The 18,063-nt window shown below is 44.2% G+C and overlaps 1 protein-coding gene across 3 annotated transcripts in view; it reads right to left on the bottom strand.

The window, feature by feature from the left end:
- Nucleotides 1-14,217, bottom strand: part of ABHD12B (abhydrolase domain containing 12B) — a 33,174-nt gene extending 18,957 nt beyond the window's left edge. Inside the window, exons 1-5 of one of the 3 annotated variants that reach the window (XM_007986665.3) lie at nt 13,931-14,202; nt 8,080-8,207; nt 7,097-7,199; nt 5,375-5,494; nt 1,800-1,830 (exon numbers count right to left, since the gene is read on the bottom strand). In XM_007986665.3, coding sequence (XP_007984856.3) covers nt 1,800-1,830; nt 5,375-5,494; nt 7,097-7,199; nt 8,080-8,207; nt 13,931-14,034 — 486 coding nt within the window. In that variant the 5' untranslated portion in view covers nt 14,035-14,202. Of the gene's footprint in view, nt 1-1,799; nt 1,831-5,374; nt 5,495-7,096; nt 7,200-8,079; nt 8,208-13,930 lie in introns of all 3 variants that reach the window. The other 2 variants (XM_007986663.3, XM_037983966.2) reach the window with 2 other exon arrangements.
- Nucleotides 14,218-18,063: the final 3,846 nt, after the last annotated feature.

The raw sequence follows: 18,063 nt of genomic DNA, 5'->3' as shown, positions 1-18,063 counted from the left end.
TTGGGGAATGATGACAGTGGCATTTGCTACCCACAATCTGCCTGAGGGCAAAGTCCTGCCATACCAGCCGTTCTCCTCCCCCACCCATCCTAACTACCACAAGGATCACCTGTCTGCATTTCACACCCACAGCTCTTCTCCTTTCTGGGAACACTGAGACAGCTCTGAGTGGGAGGGGAAAAGCACGCACATTCTCATGTGCATCAGCTTTACCGCGTTCCATGTGGGGAATGCAAAGGGCAAGGTGCAGAGGGGAAAGCAAAACTAAAAATGAATAAACATGGTCCTCCTGGGTAACGCTGCACCCAGCCCCCTGCTGCTCCACAAGGGGATGAGGGGAGGGGACAGGAGAGGAGCTTCCTGTCTGCACAGGGGAGGGAGGATGAAGAAAGCACTGGAGATACTGGTACTGCCAGGATTCTGGGCCCCACTAATATTGTTTGACCAGGAAAGAACTCCGAGATGGGAGCCAGCATGTGGGAGGAGAGACCAAGTCCCTGTGGTCAACAGCCGGTCACCTGCAGCAGAGATTACCTAACCAGAGGGTGGAAGAGGATAAACAGGAAGCTTGCTCAACCAGTTCTGAGGCAGATATGGCTAAGTGGAAAGCCTGCCATCTTCTGCATGCCTGGAAACACAGGGGCTGTCCCAACAAGCCAGTCATGCAGCAGGGAGTGAGGAGAGCAAGTGTGGCCACCATGCTACTCTACAAAGCCTTACATGGGCTGAAGCCAGGGTTTCAATTACTTTTTCATCTTTTTTTGAGTCAGGGTCTCCTCACTCTGTCGTTCAGGCTGCTGTATGGTGGCACAATCCTAGCTTTTTGCAGCCTCAAACTCCCAGTCTCGAGCAATCCTCTTGCCTCAGCCTCCTGAGTAGCTGGAATTGCAGGCAAGTACCACCACATCCGGTGAATTTTAAATTTTTTTGTAGAGACAGGGTCTCATGAAGTTGAGACCTTGGTCTTGAACTCCCGGTCTCAGCCTCTCAAAGTGTTGGGATTATAGGCGTGAACCACCGCACCCAGCCTTGAAAGACTTTTAAGAGCAGACATTCTGTGTCTTTAGCCTATAACCACTAGAAACTAAAAGGTTGCTTCTTTTAAAAGGAGTGACCATTTTGCACCTTAATAATACTCTCTCAACCCATCCCCCAGCCCTCAGAGAAAGCAAATAAAAATGTCAGCCGGGTGAGGTGGCTCACGCCTATAATCCCAGCACTTTGGGAGGCCGAGGTTGGTGGATCACCTGAGGTCACGAGTTCCAGCCCAGCCTGGCCAACATGGTGAAACCCTGTCTCTACTAAAAAATACAAAATTAGCTGGGCGTGGTGGTTGGCGCCTGTAATCCCAGCTACTCTGGAGGCTGAGGCAGGAGAATCACTTGAGCCTGGGAGGCGGAAGTTGCAGTAAGTGCAGTAAGTGGAGATCGCGCCACTGTACTCCAGCCTGGGCAACAGAATCTCAAAAACAACAGCAACAACAACAAAGCTCTCTCAACCCAACCCCCAGCCCTCAGAGAAAGCAAATAAAAATACCTTCGCCTCCATTTGGCAATGAGATTATTAAGTTCACGAAGGTACTTAGGGACCTAGAGAAGCTCAGTTCTGTTTTGATCAGTGTAGGAGCAGAAGTCCACCGGTGGGACTTTGAGCCCCAGACACCACAACCCACCCTGACCAGTACCCTGGAGACCTCTCAAAAGACAACCACACAGAGGGCCTGAGGACAATCTTTTGACTATCGAACAGCATTCATGAGGACTTATGAAATGGGTGCTTTGAGGCCGCTTCAGACATACCTTCACCAGCTTCAGTCTGTGAGAAGCTCCCCTGTGAAGGAAGTTTAAAAAAAAAGCAAGAATTAGGAATGATGTTGACAAGTTCAATAACAATCACTCTCTGCTGCTGGTATCTGAGCTCAGGCCTTTCTCTTTCAGGTTGGAGGAATAAATAACTAGGAGAAGGGGAAATGCTTTCTGGTGTCAGAGCCAGCTCAGATGTGTCAGGGAGAATGATCGATGGCTCCCCACTGGGCCGGCGTTCCTCTCAGTGAGGTCTGGCAGATCTTTGTAGCGCTTCTCAATACAAGCATTTGATGAAGCGCTGATAATCCACCTTTTTTCACTTCTACACAGTAAAACTTATTTCTAAGAATACTCTTAGAAGCTAAAGGAAAATAGTTTCCAGAAAGTGACTTTCAGAACAAGGGATGATGTCGTCAGGCTGCACTAGACTAAGATTTGCCTATACCCTGTCCACTCTGCCATTTAAGTGCAAGATGAAGTGAAGGGGAGAGGCTCACAGCCCTGTAGGCACCAAAATTATTTTTCCTCAAAAATGGTCTGCTTTATGTTAACCACATTAATAAGCAAGTGTCAAAGATCATTCAAAAGACAGAGACTTTTATTATGTCGCCATACTAATGCAACCACAAATTCAATTTTATTTATTTTATTTTCTTGAGACAGAGTCTCACTCTGTCACCCAGGCTAGAGTTCAGTGGCATGATCTTGGCTCACTGCAACCTCTGCCTCCCAGGTTCAAGTGATTCTCCTGCCTCAGCCTCCCGAGTAGCTGAAATTACAGGTGCCTGCCACCATGCCCGGCTAATTTTTGTATTTTTAGTAGAGATGGGGTTTCACCATCTTGGCCAGGTTGGTCTTGAACTGCTGACTTCGTAATCCACTCACCTCGGCCTCCCAAAGTGCTGGGATTACAGGCGTCAGCCACCGTGCCCGGCTCACAAATTCGATTTTATTATGATGAAGTACAAAGTTCTTTCCAGAATTTTTAAATTTAATTGTATTGTAGATGTTATTTTAAGTTTGTGAATAAGAAGTTAGTAGTTGTGGTCTTTATTGTGACTGAGATTTCTGTGTAACATTTGTCAGAATAAGATTGGACCTGTATTTTCAGGAAGAAGCATGATGGTCTTTGTGACCTCTTTCTTTTTTTTTTTTTTTAGAAATTAATAAAATTTATTTTTAAAACAGTTTTAGGTTCACCACAAAATTGAACACAAAATGCAGAGTTCCCATATAACCCCTGTCCTCACTCACACACAACGTTCTCTCCCTATAAACATCCAAAGCACCACAGTGGTACACTTGTTCCAATCAATTAGCCTACATGGATACATTATTATCATCCAAATTGCCTAGTTTACATTGGGGTTCACTCTTGGTGTTGGATATTCTATGGATTTTGACCAATGTATAACAACATGTATCCACCATTGTAGTGTCATCCAGAAGATTTCCACTGCCCTAGAAATCCTCTGTGCTCTGTCTATTCCTTCCTCCCTAACCCGCCAAGCCCATCAAAAGGCAGATAATTCTTAAAAGTCATTTATTTGAGTTGTATCTTAGAGCCATTACATTGGCTCTACATATGTATATGTATGTATATGTAATGGAGCCTTTTGAACTTCTAGTTAAGGCTATGAACTCATTTCCCAGGAAAAAATGTACCCATACTTCAAATTTTACGTACAATTGTGGAGAGGAGTTTATGGGCCTTCTGGGGCTTCCACGGATCTCAAGCCTAGAGCCACTGTTTTTGATGCCTCGACAGGTTCCCTGTAATCTCCCATTTGAGGAGAGTACTGTCTGGTACTCATTACTTGCAGCTCAGGACCGCTGATAGAAAGCTGATACTTCGGCCGGGCGCGGTGGCTCAAGCCTGTAATCCCAGCACTTTGGGAGGCCGAGATGGGTGGATCACGAGGTCAGGAGATCGAGACCATCCTGGCTAACACGGTGAAACCCATCTCTACTAAAAAATACAAAAAAAAAAACTAGCCGGGCGAGATGGCGGTCGCCTGTAGTCCCAGCTACACGGGAGGCTGAGGCAGGAGAATGGCGTGGACCTGGGAGGCGGAGCTTGCAGTGAGCTGAGATCGCGCCACTGCACTCCAGCCTGGGAGACAGACTGAGACTGCGTCTCAAAAAAAAAAAAAAAAAAGAAAGAAAGCTGGTACTTCTGGACAGAGAACAAAAGCAAGCTGTGTCTGATCCCAGAGCCAGGAAATCTGGGCTCATTGAGGGCACTTATGGATTTACACAGAGGGGCAGACATGCTGTGTGGTCCACAAGGTCCTTTAAATAAATATATTGTAACATCATGCCTAAGTTTACAAAATCAATACAAAGTTAAACTATGTAAAAATGCTGGGTTTCAGGCCTGGCACGGTGGCTCACGCCTGTAATCCCAGCACTTTGGGAGCCCGAGGCAGGCGGATCACAAGGTCAGGAGATCGAGACCATCCTGGCTAACACAGTGAAACCCCATCTCTACTAAAAATACAAAAAATTAGCCCAGCATGGTGGCGGGCGCCTCCAGCGTAGTCCCAGCCACTTAGGAGGCTGAGGTAGGAGAATGGTGTGAACTCGGGAAGCGGAGCTTGCTGTGAGCCAAGATTGCGCCACTGCACTCCAGCCTGGGTGACAGAGTGAGACTCTGTCACAAAAAAAAAAAAAAAAAAAAAAAAAAAAAAAAAAAAATGCTGGGTTTCACAGGAAATTTCAGTAAATGTGGCTCTAAAATGTACACATCAAGAAAGTCTCTTGAGAAAAGGCGAGTCTTGAGAAAGGCAAGTCACCTGCCAGAAAAAGACGAGGAGGAAGGGAGTCACAGGCAGGTGCTCCTCCCCACGTGGAGGAGATCTGTAGGTTTCCAAGGCACATCGCACTTGCCCCAAGCTGAAGGCGCACAATCACAGCAGGTGATCATCACCCAGCATAATTACACAGGCCCAGAAGGGCTCTGACAGCACATCAAAGCGGAGCCAGACTCCTGGGAGATGTTCTTTATTACAAAGCGAGGTTGGGACTACAGAGAATGGGCTGAGGTATGGCTATTCTAGATTAGAATTAGTCAGACTGTCCCCAGTACCTGTGGTCAGAATTCCATGTGACCTCTCTTAAGGAGTCATATTTTCAGCTAGTAACATTAAAGTTAAATAAAGGACTCTCCCCTGTAGTGTTCTGAAAAATCTCTGATCTGGAAATGGCTCTTCCTCTCCCCCATAATGCGTGCCTATTCCCTTTCCCGTCATTCATGGGTTAAATCCATCATTTCAGACACTCTTAGGGAGCAAAAGAATCATCACTTTCTTTGAAATCAACATCCAACTTTTGGAAGAGTTATTCTTTTCTCCTTCTTAATTAGGGATCCACATTATTCTATATATAGAATAATCTTTTCAAGCGAAGCTTATCGCCAGAACACCCTCAGATTTCAACAAAGGAAAAGAAATATGTGAAGGCATGCCTACAGAGTTAAAAAACAGAGCCCTGTCCTTCTTCATTCCCCCATGGGGCTGAAATGCGCTCAATCTCTTGGGAAAAAAAAACACGTAAGCAGAGCCACTGACCTGTGTTCTGCACTGCCATGAAGATAAACAACAATTGGGTTCCCATCGCGAAGGGCTGCTTCGTACCAGCAACGGTCCTTCCCTTTGGCATCCTCCTCCCGGCAGCTGGGGACTGTGTGCCTGAAGAGCAAGGGAGGTTTAAACAAATGTAGAAAGAGGAATTATCTATCCTTGCCAAAGGCTGAAGCTCTCCTTGTGATATATATACATATATTTTAATTTTTTATCTGAGTAATATATGCACATGGTAAAAATAAAAATCTAACACCACAAAATGTCTTATGATAAGAACCACTACTGCCCTACCCCATGTCCCCATGCACAGAGATGCCTTTTAATGACTTACTGTTTTAGTTCTTCTGACTTCTGCACCTGCTATTTTTCCAAGACTGGTGTTCTTAGGTACATTGAAATTGTTTTTTAAAAAAGGGAAACATGTAAAAGATAATAGATATTTACCATCTGCCATGAATTTGGCTGAAGAGACAAGTAGGAAATAATTTAAAAAGAAACCAGTTTATGTAAGAGAAAAGAACTAAAACACTAAACCATTTTGCTCCAGAAACCAAGTAACCTTGTGATTTTAAATGTCTGCGTGAATTCCATTTTCTCCACTTTGTTAAACCAACGAATGCTGCAAATGTGAACACTAACATATGACATGTCACCATGGGATGTGGAGAACTGGCTAAGGGTGACAAATTTTCTGTCCTCTCCATCATTTAAGGGCAGAAAGTCTGCCATCATCCCCAGGGCCTCTGTACTCAGAATATAGGCACTGCTGCCTGCTGGATGAGCTGATCTTGATGAGATAGCTGACTCACCAAACCAAGGACCAGTGGGGCGAAAGCAAAGAATAAAAAGATTTCTAAATTCCAACACTATTGGATGAATTGTACCCTGCAGAATAAGAAGAAGTTACGTGTTGGTTCCTAAACATTTTATGATCAAAGGTTTGAACTCAGGGAGATGAAATAGAAAACAGATCACTGGAAACTTGGCAGCCAAGAATGAGTATTACAACTAAACAGAAGAAATGTTAAGGTTAGCATTGTAAGACAATAGAATGTTCATGACCTCATCTGACATATTTACTGAATGTCCTTTATGTGCCAAGCATTGTGCTAAGCAATGAAAACCCACCAACAAAGTTTATCACCTGCTGAAGTTATAGTCTTGTAAGGAAGACAAATATTAACCAAATCATCACACAAACATTTATTTCATGACAATGAGAATAATTGTCAAAAGGGACAAGCATAGGTGGCCATGGCAGCACATACCTAAAATGGGCAGTGAGGAAAGGCTTTCCTGAAAATTACCAACTGAAGTGAGATCCAATAGATGAGTAGACAGTTAGCAAGGCAAGAAGAGGGAAGGCAGGGAGCTGAGAAATAGAAGGAAGCCTTGAGGGCAGAGCGTGTCCTGGGAAGGCAGTGTGTCTGGACTTGAAGGCATGAAGGCAAAGGTGGTATGGAATAAGGCAGAAGGGGTGGGTGAGGCCAGAAGCCAAGGCAACACTTAAAAGTCTATACTCCAAAGCAAAATTCTTAGAAAGCAAAATCAAGCAAATCAACAGAAGAGGAAGGTATAGAAAACAGCCTCCAGGTACCTCCAGGAGCACTGACCTCTCCATGGGCAGGGAACACAGCACTGCTCCTGTGCGTCCTAACAGGAAAACCTGTCCCATCAAGCAACCCAGTGTCCCATCCGTGCACTCACCAGATCCCTAGCATCACCCCAGGTTCAACTCTCAGGTAGAAGTTCACTGTGTGAGGAATCTTTAACTCTGGTTTCTTTAAATCCACAAGAAATGGGGCTTTGACTGGAAAGTAAAAATCATTATCAACTCCAAGAATCAAATTCCATGCCTTTTAATCACAATCAAAGAAAGGAATTAGCCTACATAGGTTAACAGGCTTCTAAGTTGCAAACTACTACACTAAACTCCTAGCAGAGTATTTTACTTTATCAACTAGGACTAGCCTGCAGAAGAGGGGAAAAAACAAAAACCCAAAAGCTAGATTTTAAAATAGCATCAGTGTGGTAGCTCATAATACAGAAACAGAGTGATTCAATCCTTATCTTTGTCTCTGGCTAAAAGCAGAGGAAACCATTCCCCTAAGAAGGTAAAAAGGCCTAGAAGAAAATAATAAGTATTCTGATACTTCAGTGAAACCTAGTCATCCGTCAACAGGCAAGAAATGTCCAGAATTCACACACACCAGGAGGCAAGCAGGTAAGAACTAGAAGGACTGTGTTAAATTGACTAGCACATAGCTCAGTAGGAAAAAAAAAAAAAAAAAAAAAAAAAAACAGAGGAAAAATAGATTCCTTACATCAGCACCATTCGCTCTCTCTCTCTCTCTCTCTCATCTTTAAGGGATGCAGATAAGAAGAGGAAGGGGAAAGGCAGAGAATACAGTAAGCAGTTAGGTATCCATATTAACAACGAATTAATTTGAAGTCAGCTTTTGAATGGAACCCTCACCCAGAAGGCCATGCATCTCTCTTTACTTCCAACAGTTTGCAGGGATTCCTGCTAGACTTCAAAGTCAATATTAAATAAGTTTCAGACCATTTCAGTCTAGCCACAATTTTACAGCTGACATGTCTTTTCACTACGTCACAACTTTAAGGATAGTGAGGTCTTTATTTGGGAAAAAAAAAATATGTAGGCAAATTTATGGAAGGTCCATACTTACAAAAATTAAAATAAATTAACATGTCTATCAGAGGAGGGAAAACATGTTCTTTTAAGGATTTACTAGTAAAACTGTCATACAGAGCAGCAATTTTTCGTCCGAGCGTTGAACAGGAATGTGGAAAAGATCTGCAAGATATTGGGAAACACACAAGGTTTTTGAAATTAATCCGTTTGTCTTGGTTTTTTCTTTTTCTTTCTTTCTTTCTTTCTTTTTTTTTTTTCTTTTTTTGGACAGAGTTTTGCTCTTGTTGCCCAGGCTGGAGTGCAATGGCATGATCTCAGCTCACTGCAACCTCTGCCTCCCGGGTTCAAGCAATTCTCCTGCCTGAGTCTCCCGAGTAGCTGGCATTACAGGCACCCGCCATCAGGCCTGGCTAATTGTTGCAGTAGAGACAGGGTATCACCATGTTGGCCAGGTTGGTCTCGAACTCCTGACCTCAGGTGATCTGCCCCCAATTTCAGAGACTAACTGTGGGAATTCCAGGTCAGTTGGCATTTAAGCAAAATCTTCTTACACAATGACATGGAATTATCTATAGGGCAGGTCAAGACTGGGACTAAGGGGAAACCAGGTAAGAAGAGCAATAAGGCAGGGCCCCAACCAGTAGCTGAAAAAGCCAGGACATGGCAGGGACAGGAGGGGAAGGGAAATGTTTGCACCACAGCCAGGTTTGGTCCCTTACTGTAGCCCCATAGAAGGCTGAGGCTGGACCCCAAAGTCACCAGTAAACAGGATTCAGACAGTTTAACAGCTGCCACAGTTTTTAATTATATCACAATTCTGCACTATATGTGTTAGCTATTCTTATCATTAGTCTCAGGCAGTGAGGGAATAATCCTTAGATCCTCTATATTCTGGCTGCATCTTAGGAGAAATGAACCAGTGTCAGAAGACCCCACTTCTGAGATGAGATCCCTGGAAGAGAGGGACCCATGACGCACAGGGCTGGAGCTTGGTCAGGGAGTGGGATGGGCGCGTGCACATCTTGCCTATGCTATTGTTCCCTGTGACACAAACCACCCAATCAGGAGCTGTCAGCACACAAGTGACGATTTGTCCATGAGGGATCACTAAGGACACCTCTGTCTCAAGCCACCTCTCTTGTGAGGGTCTTAGAGAAATGAAGGATACAGGAGGTCAATGTCATCACCTCCTGCTTCCAGTTTTTGCCCACATTAGCCATTAAATAAGTCCCTTTCCATGTCGTGAGAGGTCATTGTTAAGACTGTTTAACATAATCAAATGGTAAGGTCGAGAGGCTAGAAAGCCTTTTTATAAATTGTCTCCCCCTGCCCTGATTTCTCTGCTAGACCAGAGGTATTTTTGGAAGATAATTATTACCTTTGCTTTGCAAATGAGACTGGAAAGTTAACTAATCTTTCCAAGGTCGCAAGCCAATGAATGGCAGAGCCGCACATACCCAAGTCTGTCTGATCCCATAGTCCTGTAAGGATCTCCAGGATGTCACAGTCCTGGTGACATCCATGTAAGCAGAAATGAACCCCAGGAACAAGGCTGACCTCTGGCAAAATTCTGCTGGTAGACAATCTTGTTTTAAGATCTCTTTCTGCCCCTTAGCCCTCTCAGGGTCTGGTCCTTTCTTCTTTCCTCCTTCCTGCTCCTGTATTCTCAGGAGCCCTCTGATAACAAAGTCATCAAAGAAAGACCTCTAAAAAACTTAACTCCCCCAAAGTGTTAATGAATTAAAAATCAGAGCACTTATATGTGTTTGGAAGAGACACAAAGAGAGAAGATAATGAATCTCTGATGAATTTCCAGCAGTTCTGCAAGAAGTGGAAAAGATATGTGGGCTAAGGGTAAAGGATAGATTTTTCAAATACATCATACACAGGCAATTGCCTACTCATAAAATCAGAAAGAAAGAAATGAAAATGATTGTTGCATAATACCTTAAAATAGCACCCCACCACCCCCGCCATGAAGGCGGCAGGAAGGAGAGGACATTGTTGTTCTGATTTTAGAGATAAGAAATCAAAACCCAGAGAAGCCACTTTGAGCCACAGATCAAGCCCAAATGGACAGAATTGAACCTGAGGCTGAACTGTGCCTCCTTCCAGCCGCTGGCTCCTGCTGGCTTCCCTCTAAGCTCCCTTCACTCACCTCCACCCTGCCTGTTAGTCTCCCACTAAGCTGTCTTTTGAAGGCAGGCAGGGTAGTCTCCCGCTAAGTTATGTTTTGAAAGTCTGCTTGGGAAGCAGAGGCAGTAGAGGGAAATGTGTGTCTGTTTTTAAGGAATAATTCATACAGAATTCTTCTCTCAAATAGCTCGAGGCACTTCTCTGAGATGCACTGCAGGAAGAGAACAGAGTGACCAGATCCTCCGAGCATCAATAATGCAAAGCAGCTTCTTTTAACTAAGGAGTTGTCAATTTGACTTCCCCTAGATCAGTAGGGGATCAAAAGTCACCAGTGGCTAATAGACCTTATTTGACTGGAGGATGCAGTTTCAGCCCAATCCCCACTAACGGCCAGCCACATCAAACGGCCACCTTGGTGCTTTGGTGTTCTTTTGCTTGCCCTTTGATCAGCTGCAGCTGTAACCGCACAGCGTCCCGCAGGGGCCTCAGAACCTCACTGTATGATTCTTACTGGTGGAAGCTGGTGGAGTCTGAGCTGCTACAGGGTGAATCACTCATGCTCAGAGGTTTCTGCAAACCAACTTTGGGAAGCCCAAATCTAACTACATTTACTATTTCAAATATTAAGACATGTACCTTCAACCTATGTGCCAATTCATTCAGTCGACATTTGTTTGTCACCAACCACCAGGAGACACCCTCCCAACCAAATACCCACTTCCTTCATGGCCACCAAAGTATCTCTTTCTTGTCAAAGTCTCCTGGAGACATCATCCCATGGTGACCTCCTCTCTTGTCTTTCTTCCCACAAATAATAACGGGGCCTCAGCTGGCCTTGATTGTTCTCTGATGGCTTTCCCATTACTAGCCCTATCTTCCCCACTCTATCAGGCCACAGACAACAAGAACAACACGGCATAGAATGCTTCCTTTACACTTCACTCTGTCCAGCCCAGGGCTGAGCTCAGTAAATATTTATTGACGCGTAGGTTGAAAATGGAAAGAAAGTGCATTTATTTTGTAAGGGAAATGGAGGCAACATTTATTGGTAGCTTTGGAGGAAAGAGGAAGGACTTCATTTTCTTTTTTTTTTTTTTTTTTACTTAGAATTGCAAATGAATCAATGTGAGCTCCACAGAGCAAGGACTTTTGTCTGTTTTATTTACTGCTGTATGACCAAGACTAGAATAGGGTCCAATAGATCATAAAGAACCAACCCTGTGGAAAGAATGAATACATTTATCAGCCTACCAATCCTGAGCACTATCTAGGATTGTAATGACTTGGGGTGGAATAGGGGGAAATGAGGAGGAAAATAAACCTTTGGTTTCCCCCAGCTTCCTTCTGGAGCACGTTTTCCAGTTTTGTTTTTATTATTATTATTTTTATTTTTATTTTTTTTTGAGATGGAGTCTCGCTCTGTCACCCAGGCTGGAGTGCAGTGGTATGATCTTGGCTCACTCCAACCTCCGCCTCCCAGGTTCAAGCAATTCTCCTGCCTCCAGAGTAGCTGGGACTACAGGTGTGTTCCACCATGCCTGGCTAATTTTTTGTATTTTTAGTAGAGACGGGGTTTCCCTGTGTTAGCCAGGATGGTCTCGATCTCCTGACCTCGTGATCCGCCCACGTTGGCCTCCAAAAGTTCTGGGATTACAAGCATGAGCCACCACACCTGGCCCCATTTTTCTAATTTAAAGAAAACCAGTTGTAAGGTGGAGACTTACTCTCCTTGGCCCATCCACCTTAAGCAGCAACTGGATTTGATAAAAATTTTTATAATATAAATAACTAGATTCCCAAGGCATTAAAAAAATGGCCATTGAAAAAATCACATGACGAAATGTTCTTCTTAGGTCTCACAACACATCCCACTAGTTCCCAGGCCATGATCAGGGCCAGGGGCATGACAAGCCCTCCATGAAGGTTTGCTCATCTAAACGAACCCAGCTCCAAGAATCAAAGAGGACTTGGGATGGTGGAAATGGGTGTGGGCCTCAGCCTCAGCACATCTTACATTAGACCGATAATCTTCTGCTCAGATGAAGACATGCGCTAGTATTTTATTCTTTCAGGAAGTGTCTCTTGAGACTCTTTTCACCAGTTAGGAAGGCAAGTAATAGTTAGTCCCCAACTCCCCATCTCCCACTCCATTATCAACAAAGTGGGTTACTCTCTATGAGTGTGAAGTGCAACTTTGATTCTCTGCCTAATAAATGCCATTTACTGCCAAATAAATGTTAAATAATCAGCCATCAATTCCACAGAGATCGTCAAAGTGAGAAACATTAGATGTCAACTTTCCCAGAATCCCCACCTCTGGGAGAGAAGTCCTGTTAATATGCAGTTTGACAAGTGCAATCAGGACATTCTGCCAGGTGTTCAGGTCCAACACAGAGCTGGAAGGCATGGGTTCTAGGTGACTGGGCCCCTGCAGAGCTGCCAGCACTCTGTTGTCTGCAACAAGAATAAAAAAGAATAGAAGAGAAAAGAGGCCAGGTGCAGTGGTTCACACCTGTAATCCCAACACTTTGGGGTGCCAAGGCAGGTGGAACCTGTGAGCTCCAGGAGTTCGAGACCAACCTGGGCAATGCAGTGAAAACCCATATCTACAAAAAATACAAAAATTAGCTTGGTGTGGTGGCAGGCACCTGTAGTCCCAGCTACTGGGGAGGCTGACCTGGGAGGATCGCTTGAGCCCTGGGAATGAGCCAAGATTGTGCCACTGCACTCCAGCCTGGGCAACAGAGTGAAACCCTCAAAAAAAAAAAAAAAAAAAAAAAAAAAAAAACAGAGAGAGAGAGAGAGAGAGAGAGAGAAAAGATCCCTGTTTGTCCTCATCACTCTGTCTGGGCACTCCAAAGTGAAGTCTCCTGTGTCTGGATATTATTTTTGGATATTTTATAATCAGCACAAATTAAACAAAAGGAATAGAAAGAGGGAAGTAAAAATGCCAATACCATCCCACACCAACAAAACTAAATGAAATACCCACATATCCTGGGTCCAGGATCCCCAACCAATACTTGGCTTCATTGCGAACAAGATTGGCAATATGTTGCTGGTGGATTCCGGTAATTTAAGATTACTGTTTAAACCGAGGATCCATGAGAGAAAGAAAACGGAAACAAAAACCAAAACACCCACTGATACATTTCAGATTTAAACAACGTAAGAACTTGGTACAGGTAATACCAAGTTATGGTTTCAACACACTGTATACGTCTTTAGCATACTGGAGGTGTGTTCTTTAAATACGTGCCAGGGAGTTCACATTCAGGGAACTAGGCAGGGATTTTCTCATCCTTTTCCACCTACACAGGTAGGCCCTTGACCTAAGAGAACCCCGTCCAAGATTACAACATATATTACTATTGTCACTATTACTTGTGTCATTCAGATCCATCTTGTATGTTAGCTAAATGGTCAGATAATAGAGATTGGTATAGGAATCCAGCCATCTCCCTGGCATCTGTATTTCAGACGCCCCCAAAAGTTGTAACTTCCTGAAATACCAAACCTGAGAGTATCGCTGGTCCAGGCTGGGACTGAGGCTGAGGATACTCAGGGCAATCAAAGAGCCCTAGAGTTCGCAGGTGGCCGCCGAGGTCCTCCGGGAGCCACAGTGCCGGGCCTTGGGCCCAGGCCAGCAGAGGGGATTACGGCCTCGGCCGCACCCTCGCCCCCTGCCCCATTCCCGCGCAGCCTGAGCCGTCGGGGCACGGCCAGAGGTGGACCTGGCGCGTACTCACCGCAGGTTGCGGTCGACCATGTCCCACCAGGCGGCCACGCAGCCATGGGCTGGGGGCCCGGGCGGCTCGAGCGTCGTGGCCGCCTGGCAGTCCTGCGCGTCCATCCCTTGCAGTGTCCAGAGCCGCCGCCACCGCCGCGGGAGCTGCAGCCCGGAGCAGCCGCCTGCGACCTTCCAGCCCCGGCGGCATCGCGCCCGCCCTCCTCCCACGCGCGGTCAGGCCGGCCGGTGCGACGCCAGAGACGCAGCCCGAGGGTGCGCTCCTCCCGGATCCGCCCGCTGTTCGCGTCCACACACACACACACACACACACACACACACACACACACACACACACAGAGAGAGAGAGAGAGAGAGAGAGAGAGAGAGAGAGAGAGAGAGATCCTACGCTTATAGCTAGCTATGCAACATTTTATTTTAGATTGATTTCCATCATACATCTGTGTGTGCGCGCGGGCGGGAGGCGCGCACAATCCAGTAAAATATGCTTTCACCATGGTACTAACACAAAAGTTTGACAGCCACAGCTTTTGATTTTCATGAAGACTATAAGCTTTCCCCTACTTAGATCCCACTTTTTTCTTTTTCTCTTTTTCTGAAGCCTCCCTGTCTCCAATTCCCCATCCACCCCCAACATCCTCACAGCCTCCACCCTGTCACCCTTACTATAGAAATAATTTCTTTGGCTCCCTTTAACTAATGATGTGTCTGTCCACGTGGGGTTATGAACACAATTATTCTATGTAGCAAAAAATTAAGACCTTTTTGGTATTTTGTTTACGTACCAGCATGTAACAAAACCTCACCATTGTACCAAGGAGTTCACACCTTGAAACTTTGACCTTGGTACAGGTTTACATCTTGGTGCATGTTTACAATGTGCAGCTGTCTCCTGGGAGCAGGAACTGTCTACCACAGCTGCTCTAGGGAAGCCACGGCACGCACGTGTGGAAACAAAGGAGGAAGAAAGGGAATGAGGTTTTATTTGGATACATTTGGATGCCAGCATCAAAGCTTCATCTTGGAGACAAGGTGCAAATCTTAAGAGGTGAAATGGGTTTTTTGTAGTGTCTGTGTTCAGAGGGCACAGCAAGGGGCTGTCAGCGCCAGAGAGTGCGTGGAAACGCATCTGCTTGAAGATAGTAGGATGGTCTGGGGAAAAATACCCACGCTTCTCAAGAAAGGGCAGTTTTCTTTGAGGACCAGTTCATTTCATGGAACTGTCAGGGCAAAGGGGGATTTTATTCACTGCCTGTTATACTCTTATACTTGCTCTGGGAATGTTTATTTCCTTCCTTCCTTCCTTCCTTCCTTCCTTCCTTCCTTCCTTCCTTCCTTCCTTTCTTTCTTTCTTTCTTTCTTTCTTTCTTTCTTTCTTTCTTTCTTTCTTTCTTTCTTTCTTTCTTTCTTTCTTTCTTTTCTTTTCTTTTCTTTTCTTTCTTTCTGTCAGGGTCTTACCCTGTTACTGAGGCTGGAGTACAGTGGTGCAATCATAGCTCACTGTACTTGAACTCGCTTCAACTCCTGGGCTCACGCAATCCTTCCACTCCAGCCTCCCAAGTAGCTGGGACTACAAGCTTGCACCACAATGCCTGGCGTGCACACACGTGTGTGCGTGTATGTGTGTGTGTGCACGCATGGGTGGAGGCACATGTGTGTATAGAGATGAGATCTCACTATGTTGCCCAGGCTATCAAACTCCTGGCCTCAAACAATTCCCCCACTTCAGCCTCCCAAAGTGCTGGGATTACAGGTCTGTGTCACCACACCTGGCTGGAATGCTCAGTTTCTGATTCACACACATCAAGATAGAAGAGGAATTAGCCCAGGAAGGACCAGTAGGATCCAAGCCTGACTGATGAGCCAGCAACAGGTGGGTTTTCACAGAGCCACACCCTGCATGATGAGAAAGCTTCAAGCAGATGTCGATTCTACCACTGGAGTTCTTCATAAGCTTGGTCTGGAATCTCACAGAACTTGTTCAGGGAAGCTCTGGATGCGACTCTGGGGCCATGCCATGTGGAGATGGAGGAATCAAAGACGGGGAGGAGAGGTAGGAGGAGAGAAGAACAGCTGCACATGGTCCCAGGGTCTATTTCCATCTACCTGCTCAGGTTGAGAGAGGATATTTCCATCTACGTGCTAGACGAACAAAGAAAGTTGTAAGCCCCAAGTCTAAGGATGTATTTGAAATGCTCAGCAAAAATCTCTGAAGTCGGAAATCACTATGGCCCATTTTTTGAAAGGTTGCATAAGACTTTAAAAGAAGGCCTTTCCCAACATAAATAGCCCCTTTCAAATGACACATCCTGCAAATCAGAGAACGAAGTCTCCAATATGATTTGATAGAACCTGAAAAACAAAATATTCGTTCATTTATCCAGCACTCATTTACTGAGCACCTTTTAGGTGCCAGGCACCACATTGGGCACTGTAGGGATACAAACCAGGATCCCAGCTGGTAGAGATTCATCTCAGGATGAACCATGAGAACACAGAACAGGAAATGAAAAGTGTCTTAAGGATAGAGATTAGATAAGGGGATGGCAGAGACTGGAGATGGGGAGGGAAGGTTGACTACAAAGGGGTGTGAAGAGACATTTTAGAGTGATGGGAATAGTCAACATCTCAAGTGTGGTGGTGGTTACTATAAATATCCACCAAAACGCATATAACTCACAGGTGAATTTAACTGAATATGAATTATACCTCAACAAACCTGACTTTTAGAAAAGTGACCTAAGAAATGTACAGATAAACTGTATAAATGAACATGTCCTATGTCATGTTGTATACATGTTAAGACAAAGCTGATGGTACAAATACATGAGAAACCAACAGTTGAATGTTATTTGCACTAGCAGGAAAATAAATCTTGATTGGAGATAGATTAATTTTACCACCTAAAATTATTCTGGAAAAACAGGGAATGGGGAATAAGACTGACCACCTCTCAGCTGCTGCATAGCTGTGAATGTAAACTGCTGGTAATAAGGCAGTTGGGTGTTGAAGAACTAGATATCTTGAAAAGAAAGTATGCATCGCCCTTGTGTTTTCTTTTATTTTAAATAAAGCGTTATTGAGACATATAACTCACACACTATAAATTCACCATTTTAAAGTATGCAACTCAGTAATTTTAGTATATTCACAGAGTTGTGCATCTATCACTACTATTTACAATAACTTTAGAACATTTTTATCACCACCCCCCCAAAAGAAATCCTATACCTATTAGCACTCACCATTCTTCCCTTCACCTGCCCTAAGCAATCACTACTGTACTTTCTGGCTCTATATATTTGCCTGTTCTGGACATTTCATATAAATGAATCAAACAATATGTTGCATTTTGTGTCTGGCTTCTTTAACTCAGTATAATGTTTTCAAGGTTCATCCATGTGCTATCTCAATGGATACTTCATTCATTTTGGTGGCTGAATAATATTCCTTTGTATGGATATACCACATTGTGCTTATCCACTCATCAGTTGATGGACATTTGGGTTGTTTCTACCTTTTGTCTATTGTAAATAATGCTGTTATAAATATTTGCATACAAGTTTTTGTGTGGACATATGTTTTCATATCTCTTTATTGTACAGCTAGGAGTGAAATTGCTAGGTCATATAGGTAACTCTATGTTTAATTTTTTGAGGAACTGCCAAATTGTTTTCCAAAGCGGCTACCCCATTATACAATCCCACCAGCATAAGCATCATATAACTTTTTCACCCTTTCTCGCTTTCCAAGCACAGGTAGGAATTTTTTTTAATCTAATATTGTTGAGATTGAAATAAACTATTAAAGGGAAGTTTGAGTCTAGTCCCAGATGATAGTGAAAGAATGATGTAACTAACTCACTCAGAATATTTATTTTTCTATGTTGTTAAAGTTTTGGATTGTCTTCCTCTATATTGGATCTAATTTAAGACAATTCATTATAGCATCAAGAGAAGCTGTTGGATTATTCTCATGTGCTTAGAATTGAGAGTGTTAATATGGGTTTCCTTTTAGCTAAAGGAGTGGTTTCTTTGAGAAGAGAAAGTGATAATGTCATGGGCCCCTTTCAGTCGAAACTGGAAGTGCTTGAGTACATTGGGTACACTATTTCTTCCAAACAGCTCTCCACAT

This window comes from Chlorocebus sabaeus, chromosome 24, assembly GCF_047675955.1.
Source record: "Chlorocebus sabaeus isolate Y175 chromosome 24, mChlSab1.0.hap1, whole genome shotgun sequence".
In the NCBI taxonomy this organism is placed as follows: Eukaryota; Metazoa; Chordata; class Mammalia; order Primates; family Cercopithecidae; genus Chlorocebus; species Chlorocebus sabaeus.
This window is presented reverse-complemented; position numbering and strand designations above follow the sequence as displayed.